This window comes from Elephantulus edwardii, unplaced genomic scaffold (assembly GCF_000299155.1).
Source record: "Elephantulus edwardii isolate Elephantulus edwardi_28Jun2011 unplaced genomic scaffold, EleEdw1.0 scaffold00036, whole genome shotgun sequence".
In the NCBI taxonomy this organism is placed as follows: Eukaryota; Metazoa; Chordata; class Mammalia; order Macroscelidea; family Macroscelididae; genus Elephantulus; species Elephantulus edwardii.
Window position 1 is genome coordinate 6652385 of NW_006399786.1, and position 17141 is coordinate 6669525.

At 42.6% G+C, this 17141-nt stretch overlaps 1 protein-coding gene across 1 annotated transcript in view; it reads left to right on the forward strand.

Annotated features, from left to right (window-relative positions):
• The first annotated feature begins 1724 nt into the window (after window positions 1-1724).
• The window catches only part of EPSTI1 (epithelial stromal interaction 1 (breast)), a 220995-nt gene continuing 205578 nt past the window's right edge, over window positions 1725-17141 (forward strand). Inside the window, exon 1 of the mRNA XM_006884612.1 lies at window positions 1725-1900. Within this exon, the coding sequence (XP_006884674.1) occupies window positions 1725-1900 (176 nt within the window). The remainder of the gene's footprint in view (window positions 1901-17141) is intronic.

The window sequence follows — 17141 nt, forward strand, 5'->3', positions numbered from 1 at the left end:
GATAAGATTGAAACTGTGAACTATTTCATCTTACTTAGATTTAGAATTGACACGCTTGGTATCCGCCATCAGGAGATCAGGAGATTTATTACACTGTAAAGTCTCCAACCTTTCCAAATTACTGAGGAGCAAGGATGTCAGTTTGAAGACTAAGAAGGGCCTGATTCTGACCATGATCTTTTCAGTCACTTGTGCCGCATCTGAGAGCTGGACAATGAATAGGGATGACAAAACAATAATTGATGTTTTTGAGTTATGGCATTGGGGAAGAACACTGAATATCCCATGGACTGTCAAAAGACCAAGTATATCTTGGAGAAAAGTGGTCAACAGTTAAGTGCAAACCAGTTGTGCCACTCAGGGACCTTACCCTGCTCAGAGCAGACATTTAGTATTTCTTGAACATCTGGTCAGTTACTAGTGAAGTTTCCTGGAGAAATGCCTCATTCTCACTCCCTTGCCTAGCTATGATTTTTTTTTGGTTGTTGTTTCACTTTTCATTTTCTTAAACTCGAAAGTGGTATGATGTTCATTTTTTAGTTTAGGGAAATAAAAAGTGAAACCAAAAGAAAAAAAATGAGTCAGAGAGTTGGACAATGACTAGAGAGGATAGAAAGAGAACTGATGTCTTTAAGCTGTGGTGTTGGAGAAGAGTATTGAATGTACCAAGGACTGCTAAGAAAATGAACAGGTTTGTCCTATAGAGGGTTAAATCAGGCTGTTCCTTGGAGGCAAGGCTTCTGAAGCTTCATCTGACATACTTCGGACATGTTGCAAGGAGGGATCAGTCCTTGGAGAAGGATGTCATGCTTGGGAAGGTAGAGGGACAGCGCAGGAGACGAAGACCCCCTATGAGGTGGATTGATTCAGTGACTGGGGTAATCAGGTTGAGTGTGTCAGAGACAGTGAGGTTGGCACAGGACAGAGCAGGGTTTAGGGCTGTTTTACCTAGGGTCCCTATGAGTCACAGGCGACTCCAAGGCACATAACAACAAGAAACTCAACAGTATCTGCACATCAACCAAATACCAGTTATTACCGTGGGGGGTGGGGGGCGGAACTGCAAACTCTGGTCTGCTGTCTTACAGTTCTCAAACATCACTATCTCTAACATCCAGCAGTAACCTGAATTTAGGGTGACCTGTTAAGCCATTCCAAAAATCATCTCCCTGATTGTACCCAATCTGTGGCTACTGGCCCTCCAGGTGTCCTTGCTGATGAGGACAATCTGAATCATCCTTTTATCCTTTAAGGTGGTCTCAATTCATAGTGGAAACTGACTCACAGCTGACCCCTCTCCTTTGGGTTTCTGAGGCTGTAAATTGCAGGAGAGAAGACTGTTTCTTGTGAGGCTCTGTTGGTATAGTTGAGCCACCAGAGCCCTTGGGCGACACACCTCCTTATGGACTCTGCCACCAGAGTTCCCTTTAAGTGGTTGAGACCTTAAAAGCAATCACCTGTAGCCTGGGAGAATATGAGCCGCACTTGACAGCCCAGGAGGGTGGAGCAGCCAAGAAGTTAAAGGTGAGAGGCGCCTCCCCAGCGAGTGAATGGGGAAGTCCCCCTACGAAAGCACAGTCTACAGCTGATAGCGAGAAATCGAAACTCAGCTGTTAGAAAAATCGAAACTCAGCTGTTAAAACCGCTGTCCTTGCTCTTTGGAATCTCATCTCGAGACTAGCCAGGTGCTCCAGCCGGTTCCCCGGTGCCCGCGGTTCGGAGCCATGTACACTCGGAGCAGGGTGGTGGGGACCTCCAGGCTTGGCGCCACCCCTGGCTCCCGCCCAGCCTGGGACCCCTCTTCCAGGCGCACAGAGCAGGACCCGCCCCCAGGCCAGAGACAGGGCCCTGAAGACCTTTTGCGGGAGAACCAGGGCCACGCGGGCCAGACGCTCCAGCAGTAAGTACTTACCAACCTCTTGCGGAGGGAGGGACCAGGGTCTGCCAAATTCAAGGGCAACTCTGAATGGCAGGAACTGAAAACTAAGGGGGCCCCAGTGACAGCGCTCTAGGGGAAAGCAGAACGGAAGTGCTCAGGAATCCTCTTGTAAGTTTGAGGTCTTTTGCTGACCACCTCAGTTTCATTCATTCAAGGCGCAGGGACCTCCGCCTTGGATTCTACAGATTGGAAGAAGAGGGTATCTAGAAAGCTCCTGGGCTACTTACTCATTTTCCAAGTATCCTGAACTTTAACTGATGTGACATTAGAGGAGACTAGAGCTCTAAATGACATTGTCATGCCAGCAGCCAGGTTAAGAGGCAAAGAGGGAATGTGGAGTGGGGTGGTTGTGACATGCTGTGTAGTCATAATGACTGATACATGATCAAACAAAACTGCTGCTCTATCCTGCAACAGTCACTTAATTGGCTATGAACCGGACCCCTGTGATCCAAAGGGTTTTCATTAGCTGCCAGGCCTTTCTTCCTAGTGTCTTACCCTGGAAGTTCTGACACCAATTCAACATTAAAGCAACATGCAGGCCTCTAGTGACAGGGAGCGGTGGCTGCACATGTGTTGCGCTGGCCAGGCATCAAACCCAGGTCTCCCACAAGGAAGGTGAGAATTCTATCACTGAGCCCCCAATGCCCTCTGTGACCTAAGATTGGTCAAAACACAAAAAGGCGGTCAAGTTGGAACTGACTCATAGTTAACCCTCAAGAGGATTTTTCAGAGACTATAAATTGCAAAGGAGATTGCCCATATTTCTCCTGAGGTTGCTGGAGGATTTGAACTTCCAGAGAGGCACAGCCTTTTTGGGCTAATAGCACCCCTCCTTAAGGGCTACACCAGCGGAATTCCCTCTCCGGTGGGCAGAAGCTCCAAATGCGGCCTCTGTGAGTGAGTTGCTGTCCCAGGAATACTCTCAGACCATCCAGCCTCCTCCAAACAAGGAGTGGGCTCGGGAAGTTGCTGCCAGACTTTTTATCCGGGGAATTGAGATGTGCCGCACACACAAACAGATCTGTAGTGTTTATCCCTGGCCTCTGGTGGAAAGAACTACAGTTGGTATCCTGGAAACATTTACTGCAGAAATGTCAGCCATCCTTTCTCTCCTTCCTGATGCAATGAACTGCTTTAACTCCTCACTGCGGTTTGTAAAAGACATTACAGCTTTTGAAGTGCTACCTCAATAAATAGTAACTGTCAAAATGGTTTTGGTTGCTAAGGAACAGTGCATAACCTTATAACCAGTAAACAATAGCTTTCCCTTCATCTCTTTGCTTTTGAAAGGATTCGTAAGTACCAGACTTCTAATATTCTTGAGGATAGGGTTATCCTTCAGGGTGGTGGGCAATCTGTGTGATTTCTTGGAGGGACTGCTGCATTGCTTTTATCCTTAAAATAATAGGCATCTTGCAACAATAGAAGCTCAGAAGGAGCTCTCGTGGCATAGTCCACAGGCGTGTTGTGGCACAACATGTTAAAAAGACTACACGTCTCCATTGGTTCGAATTCACCAGAGAAAGATGGGCAGTTTTTTCCCATTGAGTTGATAGTCTGAGAAATTGGATGGAGGCTCGATATGAGTAAGAACCCACTAGGCGGCAGGGAGATTGATGAAAGCTAAAATCTGCTTTACATGAAAGTATTAAAAAGGGGATTTGGGCATTTTGATAAAGGTCTTTTATATGTGGGATTTTTTTTGGGGGGATGGGCGTTTCTGTTTAATAGAATCTACTAGATATGACACCTCTGTTTGAATTGTGTGCTGAGAAGGCCTTGGAGGCTGCCTCCAGGGCTGCTGTCTGTGTTTATTTTGAATCACACTTGGACTTGAGGGAAACAATAAGAAGGCACCAGAGCCCCCCTCCAAGAAAAGAGAGGGGCCATGTATCAAGAGGATGCTCATCTCAAAGGTCAGGTGGTTGGAGTTTTTATTGTAAATGTAAGGGTTGAGGAAACAAAGGAAGATGATGGTTGGGAACAATGGGGTCAGTTCTGACAAGTGCTCAGGAACCATGAGGTGTCCCAGAAGACTCTAAGTATCAGCAGGTAAAAGACGAAGTGGTCACTTATCAGAAAGAATGGTGGTGTCCTTCAGGGAGAATTTTCTCTTCCTCTAGAGCAGGAAGTCTTTTGATAGTGTTGAATTTGGTGGTGGGTTTTTTTTGGTAGTTTTCTACCTGTTGTTATGTTCCGTTGAGTTGCCTGCAACTCCTAGCGACCCAATATACAACAATTCTGAAGCCTGCCCTATCCTGAGCCAGTCTCACTGACTCCAACATACCTAATCACATTGCCCAAATAATTGTGTCAATCCATCTTTTCTGAGGTCTTCCTCTCCTGTGTGGTCCCTCCACCCTTCTAAGCATGATATCCTTCTCCAAAGACTGGTCCCTTTCTGGCCACGTGCCTGAAGTATGTGAGATGGAGTGTCAAAATCCTAGTCTCCAAGATGAAACTTGGTTTCACCCTCTCCAAGAAAGACCTATTTGTTCTCTTAGTGGTTTATGGTATGTTCAATACTCTTCTCCAACACTACAACTCAAAGACATCAATTCTTCTTCAGTCACTCAAAGACATCAATTCTTCTTCAGTCATCCTTAGTCATTGTCCAGCTCTCTAGAGTATAGCATGTAATTGCAAGGACCATGGCCTGTATCAGGTGCACCTTAGTCTCTAGACTGACATGATTGCTCCTTAGTACTCTGGAGAGGTCTCTGACAATAGATTTTCCCTATGCAATTCATCTTTTGATTTGCTGGCTACTGGTACCAAGAGTGTGATTGTGGAGCCAAGCTAGCTGAAATTGTTAACAACCTCAGTCTCTTCTCCATCATGGTGCTATCAATTGGCCCAGTGGTGAGAATCTTTGTCTTCTTAATGTTAAACTTCAATCTGTATTGAAGACATTCTACGTGAAAGTAGAGGACTCAAAACCAATTTTAATATTGAGAATGTTGATGAACTCTTTCATAAACTATGCACATGCATTTATTTGAAAATTTTTTTGAGTGTAGGTTTAGAAATCATACTAGTTTTCCACACAATCACTCATAGGCATTTTGTCTTGTATGTACATTGTTTTTCACACCAGATCTTTCCTATCCCATTTCCTTAACCCAAGCCACCCTCCCCCATCAAATTGTGCCACCCTATGATTACCCTCCTCCTCAGCCTCATCCCTCTATTCTCCCACCTCCCCCTTCAATCCTCACTTGGGACTGGAGAGCGTTATGCTAAGTAAACTAACTCAGTTCCACAAGGACAAATACTGTACAAAGACCATTATTGTAGAAATGGATAACTAGCAAAATGTGTATGTACATACTTTTTTCTTTTCTCTTATTATGTACTGTCAAATCAGATCCCACTGGCACAGGAGAAGATTGCCCCTCCTTCCCCAGCAGAGCATGTTGTAGATTCAAACTACGCGCCTTTGGGATTGCAGTGCAGTTTCTTGCCGCTAGGCCACCAGAGTGCCCTCTGTACGTACACTTTTATGCCGTTTAACTCATAATAGCTCCAACTCCGGACATCTTTGATAAAGGACCAAAGACTGATAAATTCCAGAGTGAAACCCGAGTATGTACGTACACTTTCAAAGAAAAGAGTTTGCACAAAATTTTCACCCAAAGTGATCTTTGCCCTTCCCTTTCAATGTCTTGCTTGATTATAAACGTCTTAGAGTAATTAACATCACATCTACTTAAAAAACAGACTATAGCAAATTTTTCTGAAACACATTTTCACCTGGCTTTGCTCTGGTCTCAGCAATAGGCTAATGTCTGTGATAGGTTTCAGGTTGGACAGCTAACCCTAAGTGTGACAGTTTGAACCCACTAGTTGCTCCTCAGGAGAAAGAGGAATCATTCTTCACTCAATAAGATTTCTATCTTGGATACACAATGGAGGGTTGCCATGAATCAGGATTACCTCCATGAGTGGACTGTGAAGAGAACAAAGAGATCTGTCCTGGAGAGGGTGAAATCAAGCTGCTCCTCAGAGGCAAGGATTTTGAAGCTCCGTTTCCACATACTTTGGACATGTTTCCAGGAGAGACCAATCCTTGGAGAAGGACATCATGCTTAGAAGCATGGAAGGACAGTGCAGAAGAGGAAGACCCAGGATGAAATAGATTGACCTAGTAACTGGGGCAAAGGGAGCATGCATTTCAGAGACTTTGAGATTGGCTCAGGATAGAGTAGGTTCAGACCATTATACATAAGGTTGTTATGAGTCTCGGCAGACTCAATGGCACACAACAACAACAACAACAACAACAACAACAATGGTGTGTTCTTATTTTTTTTTTAAATCAATTAGTTCTCTATAAATATTCCTTAAGGTGGTCCTTAGATTGCATTTGCTTGAAGGAAATAAAAAGATATTCTGGAAATGAGTCCATAATGTGGATTTTCCCTGTAAGGTTAAATTTAAAATGATCACTTATGAATTCCATTTAACCTAACACATTTACTTTATACTGCACAGAGTCCTGGGTGTTACAAATAGTTAATATATTCTTAGTTGCTGACAGAAACGGTGGTTCCAATCCACTTAGAGTGACCTAGGAAGAAAGGCCTGGCAATCTACTGTGAAAAATCAGCTGTGGAAAACTTGTGTAGCACAGTTCTACTCTGATAAACATGGGTAAGAATGAACTCCATGGCAATCAGTTATGTTGTGTACTATACAGCTTAAGGATAAGCAATAGCAGTATACACTTATGATGTTGTTGTTGAGTACTGTTGAGTTGGAGCTGAACCATAGCTGTGAATTACATAGGAAGAGATTGCCTAGCCTTCTGTGAAGCTGCTGGTGGATCTGAATGCTGGGCCTTAGAAATTGCAGTGTGACTTCTTACCACTGGGCCACCAGGGCTCCCATACACTTCTGTAGTGATTACTATGTGAAAGTGTGTTCCATATGAACTTTTTCCCTCCATTTCTCTCAGCAACCCTACGGTAGGAAAGGATCACTATCTTGGGGTTTTTAATTAAAAGTGTGGGAAAGAATTGGAAGCACTTGTTGCAGAAGGTCTAAGACTTTAGCCTTCAATATAGATTGAAGTTCAACAACAAGAAAACAAAGATTCTCACCGCTGTGCCGATTGGCAGCATCATGATAGATGGTGAAGAGATTGAGATTATTAACAGCTTTTGTTTGCTTGGCTCCACAATCAACAGCAGCCAGGAAAAAATGAAAATATGAATTGCATTGGGGAAAGTCTGTTGTCAGAAACCTCTCCAAGGTACTGAAGAGCAACAATGTTAGTCTGGAGACTAAGGTGAACCTGATCCAGGCTAGAGTCTTTGCCATTACTTGCTATGCATCAGAAAGCTGGAAAATGACTAGGGATGATTGAAGGAGAAGTGATGCCTTTGAGCTTGGTGCTGGAGAAGAGTATTGAATATATCATGAACTGCTAGGAGAACAAACAATTTTGTCCTAGAGAGGCCGAAACGAGGCTGCTCTTTGAAGGCAAGGATTCTGACATATTTTGAACATGTTGCAAGGCGGGACCAGTCCTTGGAGAGAGATGTCATGCTTGGAGGGACAGTGCAAGAGAGGAAGACCTTTGATGAGATGGGTTGAGTCAGTGACTGGGGTAATGGGGATAGGTGTGTCAAAGAAAATAAGATTGGCACAAGATAGAGCAGGGTTTAAGGCTGTTGTACATAGGGTCACCATGAGGCGCTGGTGACTCGATGGTACATAACAACAACAAAACAGGGAAAAAGAAAAAGTATTCATAAACAGGGATGGTCTTCTGGAGCTTACGGTCTATAATCAATGCAGCAGGCATTATTCATGTAGTTACACGACCAACTCTTACACACATCATAAAACAAAGCTGGGGCTTGAGCTAGCCTGGGAGCAGGGGAAGCTTTCCCAAGAGGTGATGTTGGAGCTGTCATCTATAAAGTCATTAGAAGTTTAAGTGGCTTTTGCTGCAGCTGGGGCAGCCTGCTGCTCAGCCTTCTCTTCAGAGCCCTCCAGCTGAAAGCACAGTGCACAGTGTCCACTGCTGCCCTTTGAAATCTTGCTCCCCTTTGCTCTGAGAGCAGACTTGCTCTGCATGCTTCTCCACCCCCTGGTGTCTTGACCAGGCAGGGTACTGGGGTCAGCTCTTTATGGGGCTCTCTGAGGCTCTCTGTTGGGCAACTTTTTCATGCAGATTTCCCACTGGCTTCTCCAAGATTTTCTCAGAACTATGTAGAAGCCTGAGGCACTTCGCCCATGGTTCCCCCGCCCTTTCATAGCTATCACCCCTGTCCTCTGCAAGTTTTCCCTGTTTGCTATTCTGAACACCCCTACCTTTTTTCTTTCACAGATACTTTCCCAATAAATCTCTTGCTTTTTCATTTCTGTCTTTATTTTTTCTTTTTCCTGTCCAGTTTTACTGTTGTTAGCTGCTTTTGAAATAGCTCTGGCTTGTAATGACCTCAGAGAAGGAAATATTGCCCAGTCCTATGCCATCCTCACTGTCCTTGGTCTGTTGAGTCCACTGTTGTGGTTACTGTGTTTTGCCTTTCAGCTTAGTGGAGTCATCTTCCAGCGTGATAATAGACATTTTCTGTTGTGGTCCACAAGATTCTAATTGACTGCTTTTAGGAAATAGATTGTGAGGCCTTTTCTCCTACTTTATCTTCTTCTGAGATGCCAGGGAAACCTGGCTACCATGGGTGACCCTGCTGATCTTTCAGAGAGCAGTGGCAGAGCTTTGAGCACAATAGCAGCAGTCACACAGCCACACAGAAATGCACTATCAGATGAGCAGGCCTGCAGGTCTGCTTCTTGACACCAGATTCAGGCATCGAAACAACTTTGTTCTCATTGTTGGAGTGCTACATATATATTGAGAAAACCTATTTCCTACCCTGAGGTCTAGAGGACATTCCATTGGCTTCTTTCTTTGAAATCATTGCTTTACACTGGATTGTTGTTGATTGGAGAGAGGGAAGTGATCCTAGTAACTGACAATTTTTTATCTACCTCATTCCCAAACCTCAAGACAGAATGAAAGAAAATAGTGTAATCCCTTATTAATGGCTGCCGGTACCTAGGTTTTTTCTTTTCTATCTCCTCAAATGGCATCATGTTCATTAGACTCAAACATTTTGTAAATAAGGTATATATATGATAATTATTCCCATTCTTCTCAGAGTCATCCACTGTTGTGATCCACACAGTCAAATGTATTTGCATAGTCAGTACAACACAGAGAGACATTTTTCTGGTACTCTGCTTTCAGCCATGATCCATCTGACTGATGTTAGCTATATCACTAATGCCATGGCCTCTTCTAAACCCTGGCTTCACTTCAGGCAGTTCTCAGTTGATGTGCTGTTTCAGTCATTTTTTAATAATCCAGCAGAATCTTGCTTACCAGTAATATCAATGATACTGTTTGATAATTTGCACACGCTGTCGGATCACCTTTCTTTGGAATGGGAACAAATATGGATGTCTTCTAGTCCGTTGGCCAGGTGGTTGTCTTGCAGATTCTTGGTACAATTTGGTGAGCACATCCAGGGCAGCATCTGTTTGTTGAAATATGTCAATCGGTATGCCATCAATTCCTGGGGCCTTATGTTTTGCCAGTTTTTTTCAGAACAGCTTGAACTTCTTCCTTCATCACCATAGTCTCTTGCTCATACGTTGTTTCATGAAATTCTTCTGTGTCCCTCAATTTCTTTTGGTACAATGACTCTGTATATTCCTTCCACCTTTTTTTAATGCTTCCTGGATCTTTTCATATTCTGCCCAAAGCATCCTTAAGTATTGCGACTCGAGGCTTGAATTTGTTCTTCAGTTTCTTTAACTTAAGAAATGCTGAGTGAATTTGGCCCTTTTGATTTTCTGAATCCAGCTCTTTGCACATTTTATTATAATTCTTTGCTTTGTCTTCCTGTGCTGCCCTTTGAAATCTTCTGTTCAGCTCTTTAACTTCTTGATTTCTACCCTTTGCTTTGTCGTCTTGGCATTCTAGTGCAATATTCAGAATCTCTTCTGACATCTGTGTTGGTCTTTGCTTCCTCCTTTGCCTCAAAATGACCTTTTGCGTTCTTCCTAAATGATATTCTTGTTATCCTCCCACAGCTCATCTGGTCTTCATTCACTAGTGCTCAAGGCCTCAAACCTGTGCCTGAGATAGTTTTGAAATTCAGGGTCAAATTTTGGTTCCTATAGATCTGATTTAACTAGAACACTTGATTGTGCTTATGCAAAACCTATACTAGGAGCAAGAGGCAATTGTCAGAACAGAGCAAGAAAACACTGTACGGTTCATAACCAGAAAAGTTGTACGCCACAGGTGCATCTCCATACCTTTTTAATCTATATACACAGAACATTCATGAGGCTAGACTCTGAGGAGGAATGTGGCATCAGGATTGAAGCAAGACTTACCAACAACCTGTGTTATGCAGATGATACAACTTTGCTTGCCAAAACCGAGGAGGGCCTGAGGCATTTGCTGCAGAAGGTCAAGGACTACAGCCTTCAATGTGGATTGAAGCTCAATGTCAAGAAAACAAAGATTCTCACCACTGGGCCAACTGGCAGCATCATGATAGATGGTGAAGAGATTGAGATTTTTAACAGCTTCAGTTTGCTTGGCTCTGATATTAGCAGCCAGGGAATCAAAAGACAAATTATATTGGGAAAGGCTACTTTCAGGGACCTCTCTAAAGTACTGAATAACAACATCAGTCTGGAGACTAAGGTGGAGACTAACCATGGTCTTTGCAATTACTTGCTTTGAATTATAAGAATTGATGCCTTTGTGTTGTGGTGCTGGAGAAGAGTGTTGAATATACCATGAACTTCTAGAAGAACAAACAGGTTCATTCAAGAGAGGTTGAAACCAGGCTGCTTCTTGGAGGCAAGGATTCTGAAGCTTCGTCTGACATACTTTTGGCATGTTGCAAGGAGCGATCAGTCCTTGGAGGGACAGTGCAAGACAGGAAAACTCTGGATGAGATGAATTGATTCAGTGACCGGGGTAATGGGGGTAGGTGTGTCAGAGACAATGAGGTTGGCTCAAGATAGAGCAGGGTTCAAAGCTGTTGTATCTAGGATTACTATGAGTTGTAGGCAACTTGATAGCACATTACAACGGCAACATGATTATGAAATCTCTTAATGTATAAATGTATAAGTGCTTGACTACTAACTGAAAGATTGGTGGTTCATATTTGTCCAGATGTGCCTTGGAAGAAAGACCTGGTGATTTGCTTCTAAAAGATTGCAGCCATTGAAAGTCTCTGGAACATAGTTTTACCCTGACATATGTGTTCCTACCTGAGTCAAAATCGACTTGAGAGCTCCTGATTTTGTTTTTGCTTATTAGTATATATTATAATGTAGTCATTAGGTCATACTATTAGTTCAATCATTATACAAATCATTATTTTAATAATCATTCTATAGATTCTGAAATTCTAACCCATGTTTTCTTATGTCTAAGACAGAACATGAAAGCTTTGGTAAGTTATCTTGGCTCACCTTGTTTAAATCTGTAACAGGCACATATAATAGCCTTAAGTGTACACCTTTTACAAAGTTTTTTCCAAAAAACCTCACTTCCATAAAGTTGATTCTTATTTGTAGCGACCTTTCATCCAGTTTCTGAGGCTATAAATCTTACTGAGAGAACCCTGACTATCTGTCTTCTGAGGAGCTACTGATGGAATTGAACTTCTGAAGCCTGTGGTCAGTGCAAATCGCGATGGACTACACTGACAGAAGGGGGCCCCGTGGCCTAATGGAGAAGAAGTTGCACTGCCAACTCAAAGGCATGCAGTTTGAATTCACCAGCTCCTCCTCATGAGAAAGATGGATTATTTCCTCCACCATGGTTTACTGTCTCTGAAAACCTGCTGAAGGTTCCATCTTGACGGCACATAACAATGACAGAGGCCAGAGTTCCTTACACATTTTCAGAGCCTATGTAAATAGCCTTCATTGTTTCTTACTCTCAGCTTTGCTTCAGATTTCTTTCCCTTTTCACTCTATGACTATGAGAGAAGAAACATGAGGATGGAGTGGGACAGGCAGTGTTTGTCCCCTGTTCCTTTGGCCACCATGAGTCTCGGGCAGAGAGGGCAACATTTAACACCGGTTGTATGGATGCTAAATGGTGTGAAATTATCCATCTTTTCCTCCTCCTAGGAGATAAAGGAATGAGTAATACTGATGTTCCTTTTAGTGCTCCAAAATAATAATACACTGGAAGAGAAGATTTGTGATTGATTCTAATGAGTCATTTTCTTGATAGTTCAATACAGATTGTTGTCCATTAGGGAACTATTTAACTCAATCTCCAGGCATGGCCTGGAAGCATGCAGAAAGTTTGTAAAACAACAATTTAAGTCCTAATAACAATGATACGGCTCAGTGAGCTGGGTAGGTGGCCCAGTGATTACCAAATCCTGATACCCAGCTAATCAGTGGGTTTCTGCCTATTTGACTTGTTTTTGAATTGAGAAATATTTGAAGCAATGCAATATCTTGGTGGTGGTTGTTGTTGTTATGTGCCACCGAGTCGTTTGCGACTCATAGCGACCCCATGTACAACAGCCCTAAACCGTGCTCTATCCTGTGCCAATCGCATTGCCTCTGACACACCCATCCTGATTACCCCAGTCACTGAATCAATCCACCTCATAGAGGGTCATCCCCTCCTGCGCTGTCCCTCTACTCTACCAAGCATGATGTCCCTCTCCAAAGACCTGTCTCTCCTTACAACATGTCCAAAGTATGTCAGATGAAGCCCCAGAATCCTTGCCTCCAAGGAGTAGCCTGGTTTAACCCTCTCTAGGATGAATCTGTGTTTTCCTAGCAGTCTATTGTCCCCTCAATACTCTTCTCTAGCACCACAGCTCGAAGAGTCAATTCTCCTTCTATCCTCCCTAGTCATTGTCCAACTCTCTGATGCATAACAAGTGATTGCAAAAACCAAAAGGCAAATCAGCTGTGGCCTAGAATAAACTGTGTACTCCTGAAACCCAATAACTATCAGCAACTTACAGTTGGAAGAAGCCCTGGTGACATGGAGCTTGACTCTTAACAGGAAGGTTGACAGTTCAAAGCCACTGCCCACTCTGCAGGAGAATGGGGTGGCTGTCTGCTTCCCTGAATATGGACATTCTCAGAGATCCTCTAGGGCAGCTCTATTGTGTGCTATAGATCAGTCATTATAGGATGTCAACTTGACAACAGTGGCTTAGCTCATAAACATTCCAGCTCTTGCCTATGTGCTAGACCTTGGGCTTCCTTGTCCTTGCTCCTTCTAACAAACAACTGGACATTTCCAAAGAAGGAAATAAAGTCTTGAGAGATTGGGGTGTTTTTTTTTTATGATATTGTGAGTTTTTCTCAGCCCAAAAGTCAAGACTTAAACCTGACTCTGTCTGCCAAAATCAGCATTGTTAACTTAATACAGATGTGCAGGAGAAAGTGAAAATGCAGCTAGCCCAACAATTATCCATTGCACTGCCATAGTTTCACATTATGACAAGAGAAGTAAGTGGTGGAACCTTGGTGGTGCAGTGGTTAAGTGCTTGGCAGCAAACTGGCAGTTTTGACTCACTCGAGTTCTGCAGCAGGAAGACCTGGTGGCCTACTCCTGTAAATGTCCTCAGAAGCAGCTCTACCAGGATGAGTCAAATGTGGAATCTACTCAGTGGCACCCAACCACAGCAAAAGAGTGGCAACGTGGAAAGAGTAGTGGAACATTTACAGCTTTAAGCAATGAGGTTGCCCAAGTAGTTTGCAAGAATAACGTTTCCAAGAGGATTCTTTTTGCCTTGTTGCTTTCTGACCCCCACACAAGGCTTGGTGGACCTGTGTGAGACCACTTCTCTTCATGTCACTGTTTCTGAGCAATCCTCAGGGCCCTTCAGGTTTCTGACTGCAGCTTCTATTTGTGGTCTGTTTGCTGCCATGATAGCAGACGTGCATGGATATAAATTCAAAAGACTCTTTACTGCCAATCCCAACATGCTTTCATGCTGTTAGGTTAGGCCTTTGATTCCTGTAAAGAAACAATAAAACCCCTGCATTAGGAAAAGGTGGTTGTAGAAGTCCAGAGTGAAGGCTGCATAGTAGAGTGGACTTGGGTGGGAGGGAATTGAATAACAATGAAAGGGTTTTTCTTTCTTTTCAAGGAGAAGAGTGAATTGGGGTGGGGGAGGTGGATAGGGAGAAAAGTGCAACAATGAATGACTGGAAACCCTAAGTCTGTGTAAACTTTCATTAAAATTAATTAAAAAAAAAAGAAAACGATGGCTGGTTGTTCCTTTTCTGTCCTTCATGATATACATGTGATACACAGTTTTATGCATGAAAAAAAAAGAATTGTGTTTAAGTAGATAGAAAATAAATGACATTTTGGTTTTTCAGGTTCAAATTTACCTTCATGTTTATGCAGGATGGTAGAAAATATGGCCATATTTAGTATGATTTTTCCAACCCTTCAGAAAGCGATTCGGTTCCTAAGAATGAATGGCCTTTGCAGTCTTCCAAATCTGAGGGAAGCAATAATTTTTGTTCAAATATCGTAAAAAATGAGTGGGCATTTTCCAAAAAATCTTTGACAGCTGAAACAGTGAAACAATAAATCAACAGAATGATGAAAGCTTGAAAACACTTAATACCTATAATAATCAGTAGAAGCAGAGTGAAATGGAGACAAAAAAAAGAAACTTAGTTCAATTACACAGTAAGGTTACTTACTTCAAAGTCAGTGGAGTGCTGTAAGGTTATACATACTGTTAAGGTTAATTGCATCTATTCAGAAAGTATTTGAATCTGAAACAAAAGCTGAATATGAAAAAAATAAAATCAAAGGGAGAAGATGGTGTTTGATGGGGGTCTGGTCTGTATCAGAGAATCAACCGATGATGATTCCTTTGTTCTGTGATGTTTGTAATTTTCTTTTCTAAATATGAAGACTTAAAAGGCAATCCATTAAAGTCTTGTAATAAAGCGGGAGGCATTTGCTGTCATTAAAACTCAACGTCTTGTCTTGTGTGGGTTTCTCGGGAGAGTGGAAATCCTGTGCCTCAGATACCGAAAGAAGATCTGAGTGAGCCTTGCTTTAATAAATCTTTCTTACATATATTCCCGTTTCTAAAAGAATCCTTGGAATATCTTTTCCCTTGATTATAAAAGCCATAGGTGCTTGTGATGAAAACACAAACATTATAAAAATATTCAAAGTGAAAGCCCCCCGCAACTTAAAAGTCCGCTGTAAAATAATCACACCACACAGTTTGGCATGAAGCAATTTTTAAAGTGAAAGTTGCACTTTTTGGCTCTTCATGCCAAGTAGAAAATCTCAGTGCCACAACATCCTTTGGTTTCTGCTGTGGATTGAAGGTTACAGTTAGAGGAAAACCACTAGTTCTGAACTTTATTTTAAAATTTAAATTCTCTCATACTATCTGGCTGAACAGGAAAATAACCTCTGTTCTCACAACGGCTACTACCTAACATCCCCTAGGTAGTACAGCGTCTCTGAACCCTGCCCTGTCCTGAGCCAATCTCATTAATTCTAACACACCAGTCCCTATTGTCCTAGTTACTGTAGTACTACTCATAAAAATGGTTAAATTGAATATAATTATGAGGAAATAATCAGAAAAATCTAGATGATGTATTTTATGACTAGTATTCCTTAAAATTGTTAGAAAAGAGAAAACTCAGGGAAATTGTTCTAGACAAGAATCAAAAAAGACCTATCAAACAGGAGCATGCAATCCCTGAATTCATCCTGGATGAGGTAGGGGTGGGAGAATGCATAGAAAAATGTGAACAATTGGTCAATTTGAATACAGTGACAATTGGGTAATGTATCAATATTAAGTGTCTTAGGTGTAACAGCATTGTACTTCACACTGTTTTTAGGTGATATATATTTGTTCTCTTTAGGGACAGCATGTAACCTCGAGGGGATAATGTGGAGGCTTAGTGGCGCAGTGCTTAGCTGCTCAATGTAAGGCCAGCATTTGGAGCATCTCTCTGTGGGAGAAAGATATGCCAGACTGCTTCCCTAAAAATTACAGCCTTAGACTGTCTATGGGGTAGGACTGCTCTCACTGTTAGAACTGACGTTACTCAGGATTGACTGGGTGTCACGGAGTTTACTTTGTGTAACTCCAAGGCTAATTTTTACATGGATATCAAAATTCCTGGTTGTTGAGTTCAAATTGACTCATAACTGGCTGTCTGCCCAGTGGGTTTCCAAGGCTGTAGTGGGAGGAAATTGCCCTGTTCCTCTCACAGAACCTGCCGGTGGCTTTGAACTACTAGAAAGGTGTGGCTTTTGGGTTTAGGAGCACAACTGCCTACAGAGCTCAGGAGTCCGGGTTGAGGGGGATCAGGAGAGGATAAACTAGAAGAATGGAACTTTCTAAAAATGAAAACCTTTAGCATGTCGAGAGACTTCTCCTAAAAAGTGAAAAAGACAACTGGCAGACTGGGAAAAAAATATTTGACAAGCACCTAATTCATAAATTTATTTTAAAAGCGAAACAACCCTTCCTACAATTCAACAGGACATACAACCCAATAAAAAATGGGCAGAGAACGTGAAAAGACAATTCACCAAATACAATGTTCACATAGCGACCAGGCACATGCAGAAATGCTGAAAAGAATTAGCGACTTGAAGCTGATATTTTTTTTAAAATACATTTTTATTTTGTACTGGTTTGCTTACAAAGTCAGTATATGTTATTTTTCACACCAAATCTTTCCCATTTCCTTTATCCACCCTCCCTCTATCCATCAAATTGTATGTTGTTGTTGGTGTTATGTGCCGTCGACTCATTTGTGACTCATAGCGACCCTATGCACAACAGCCCTAAACCCTGCTCTAACCTGCGCCAACCGCACTGCCTAAGACACACCCATCCCGATTACCCCAGTCACTGAGTCAATCCATCTCATAGAGGGTCGTCCCCTCTTGCACCGTCCCTCCACCCTCCCAAGCATGATGTCCCTCTCCAAGGACCCGTCCCTCCTTGCAACATGTCCAAAGTATGTCATACGAAGCCCCAGAATCCTTGCCTCCAAGGAGTAGCTTGGTTTAACCCTCTCCAAGATGAATCTGTTTGTTTTCCTGGCAGTCCATGGTACATTCAGTACTCTTCTCCAGCACCACAGCTCAAAAGCATCCACTCTCCTT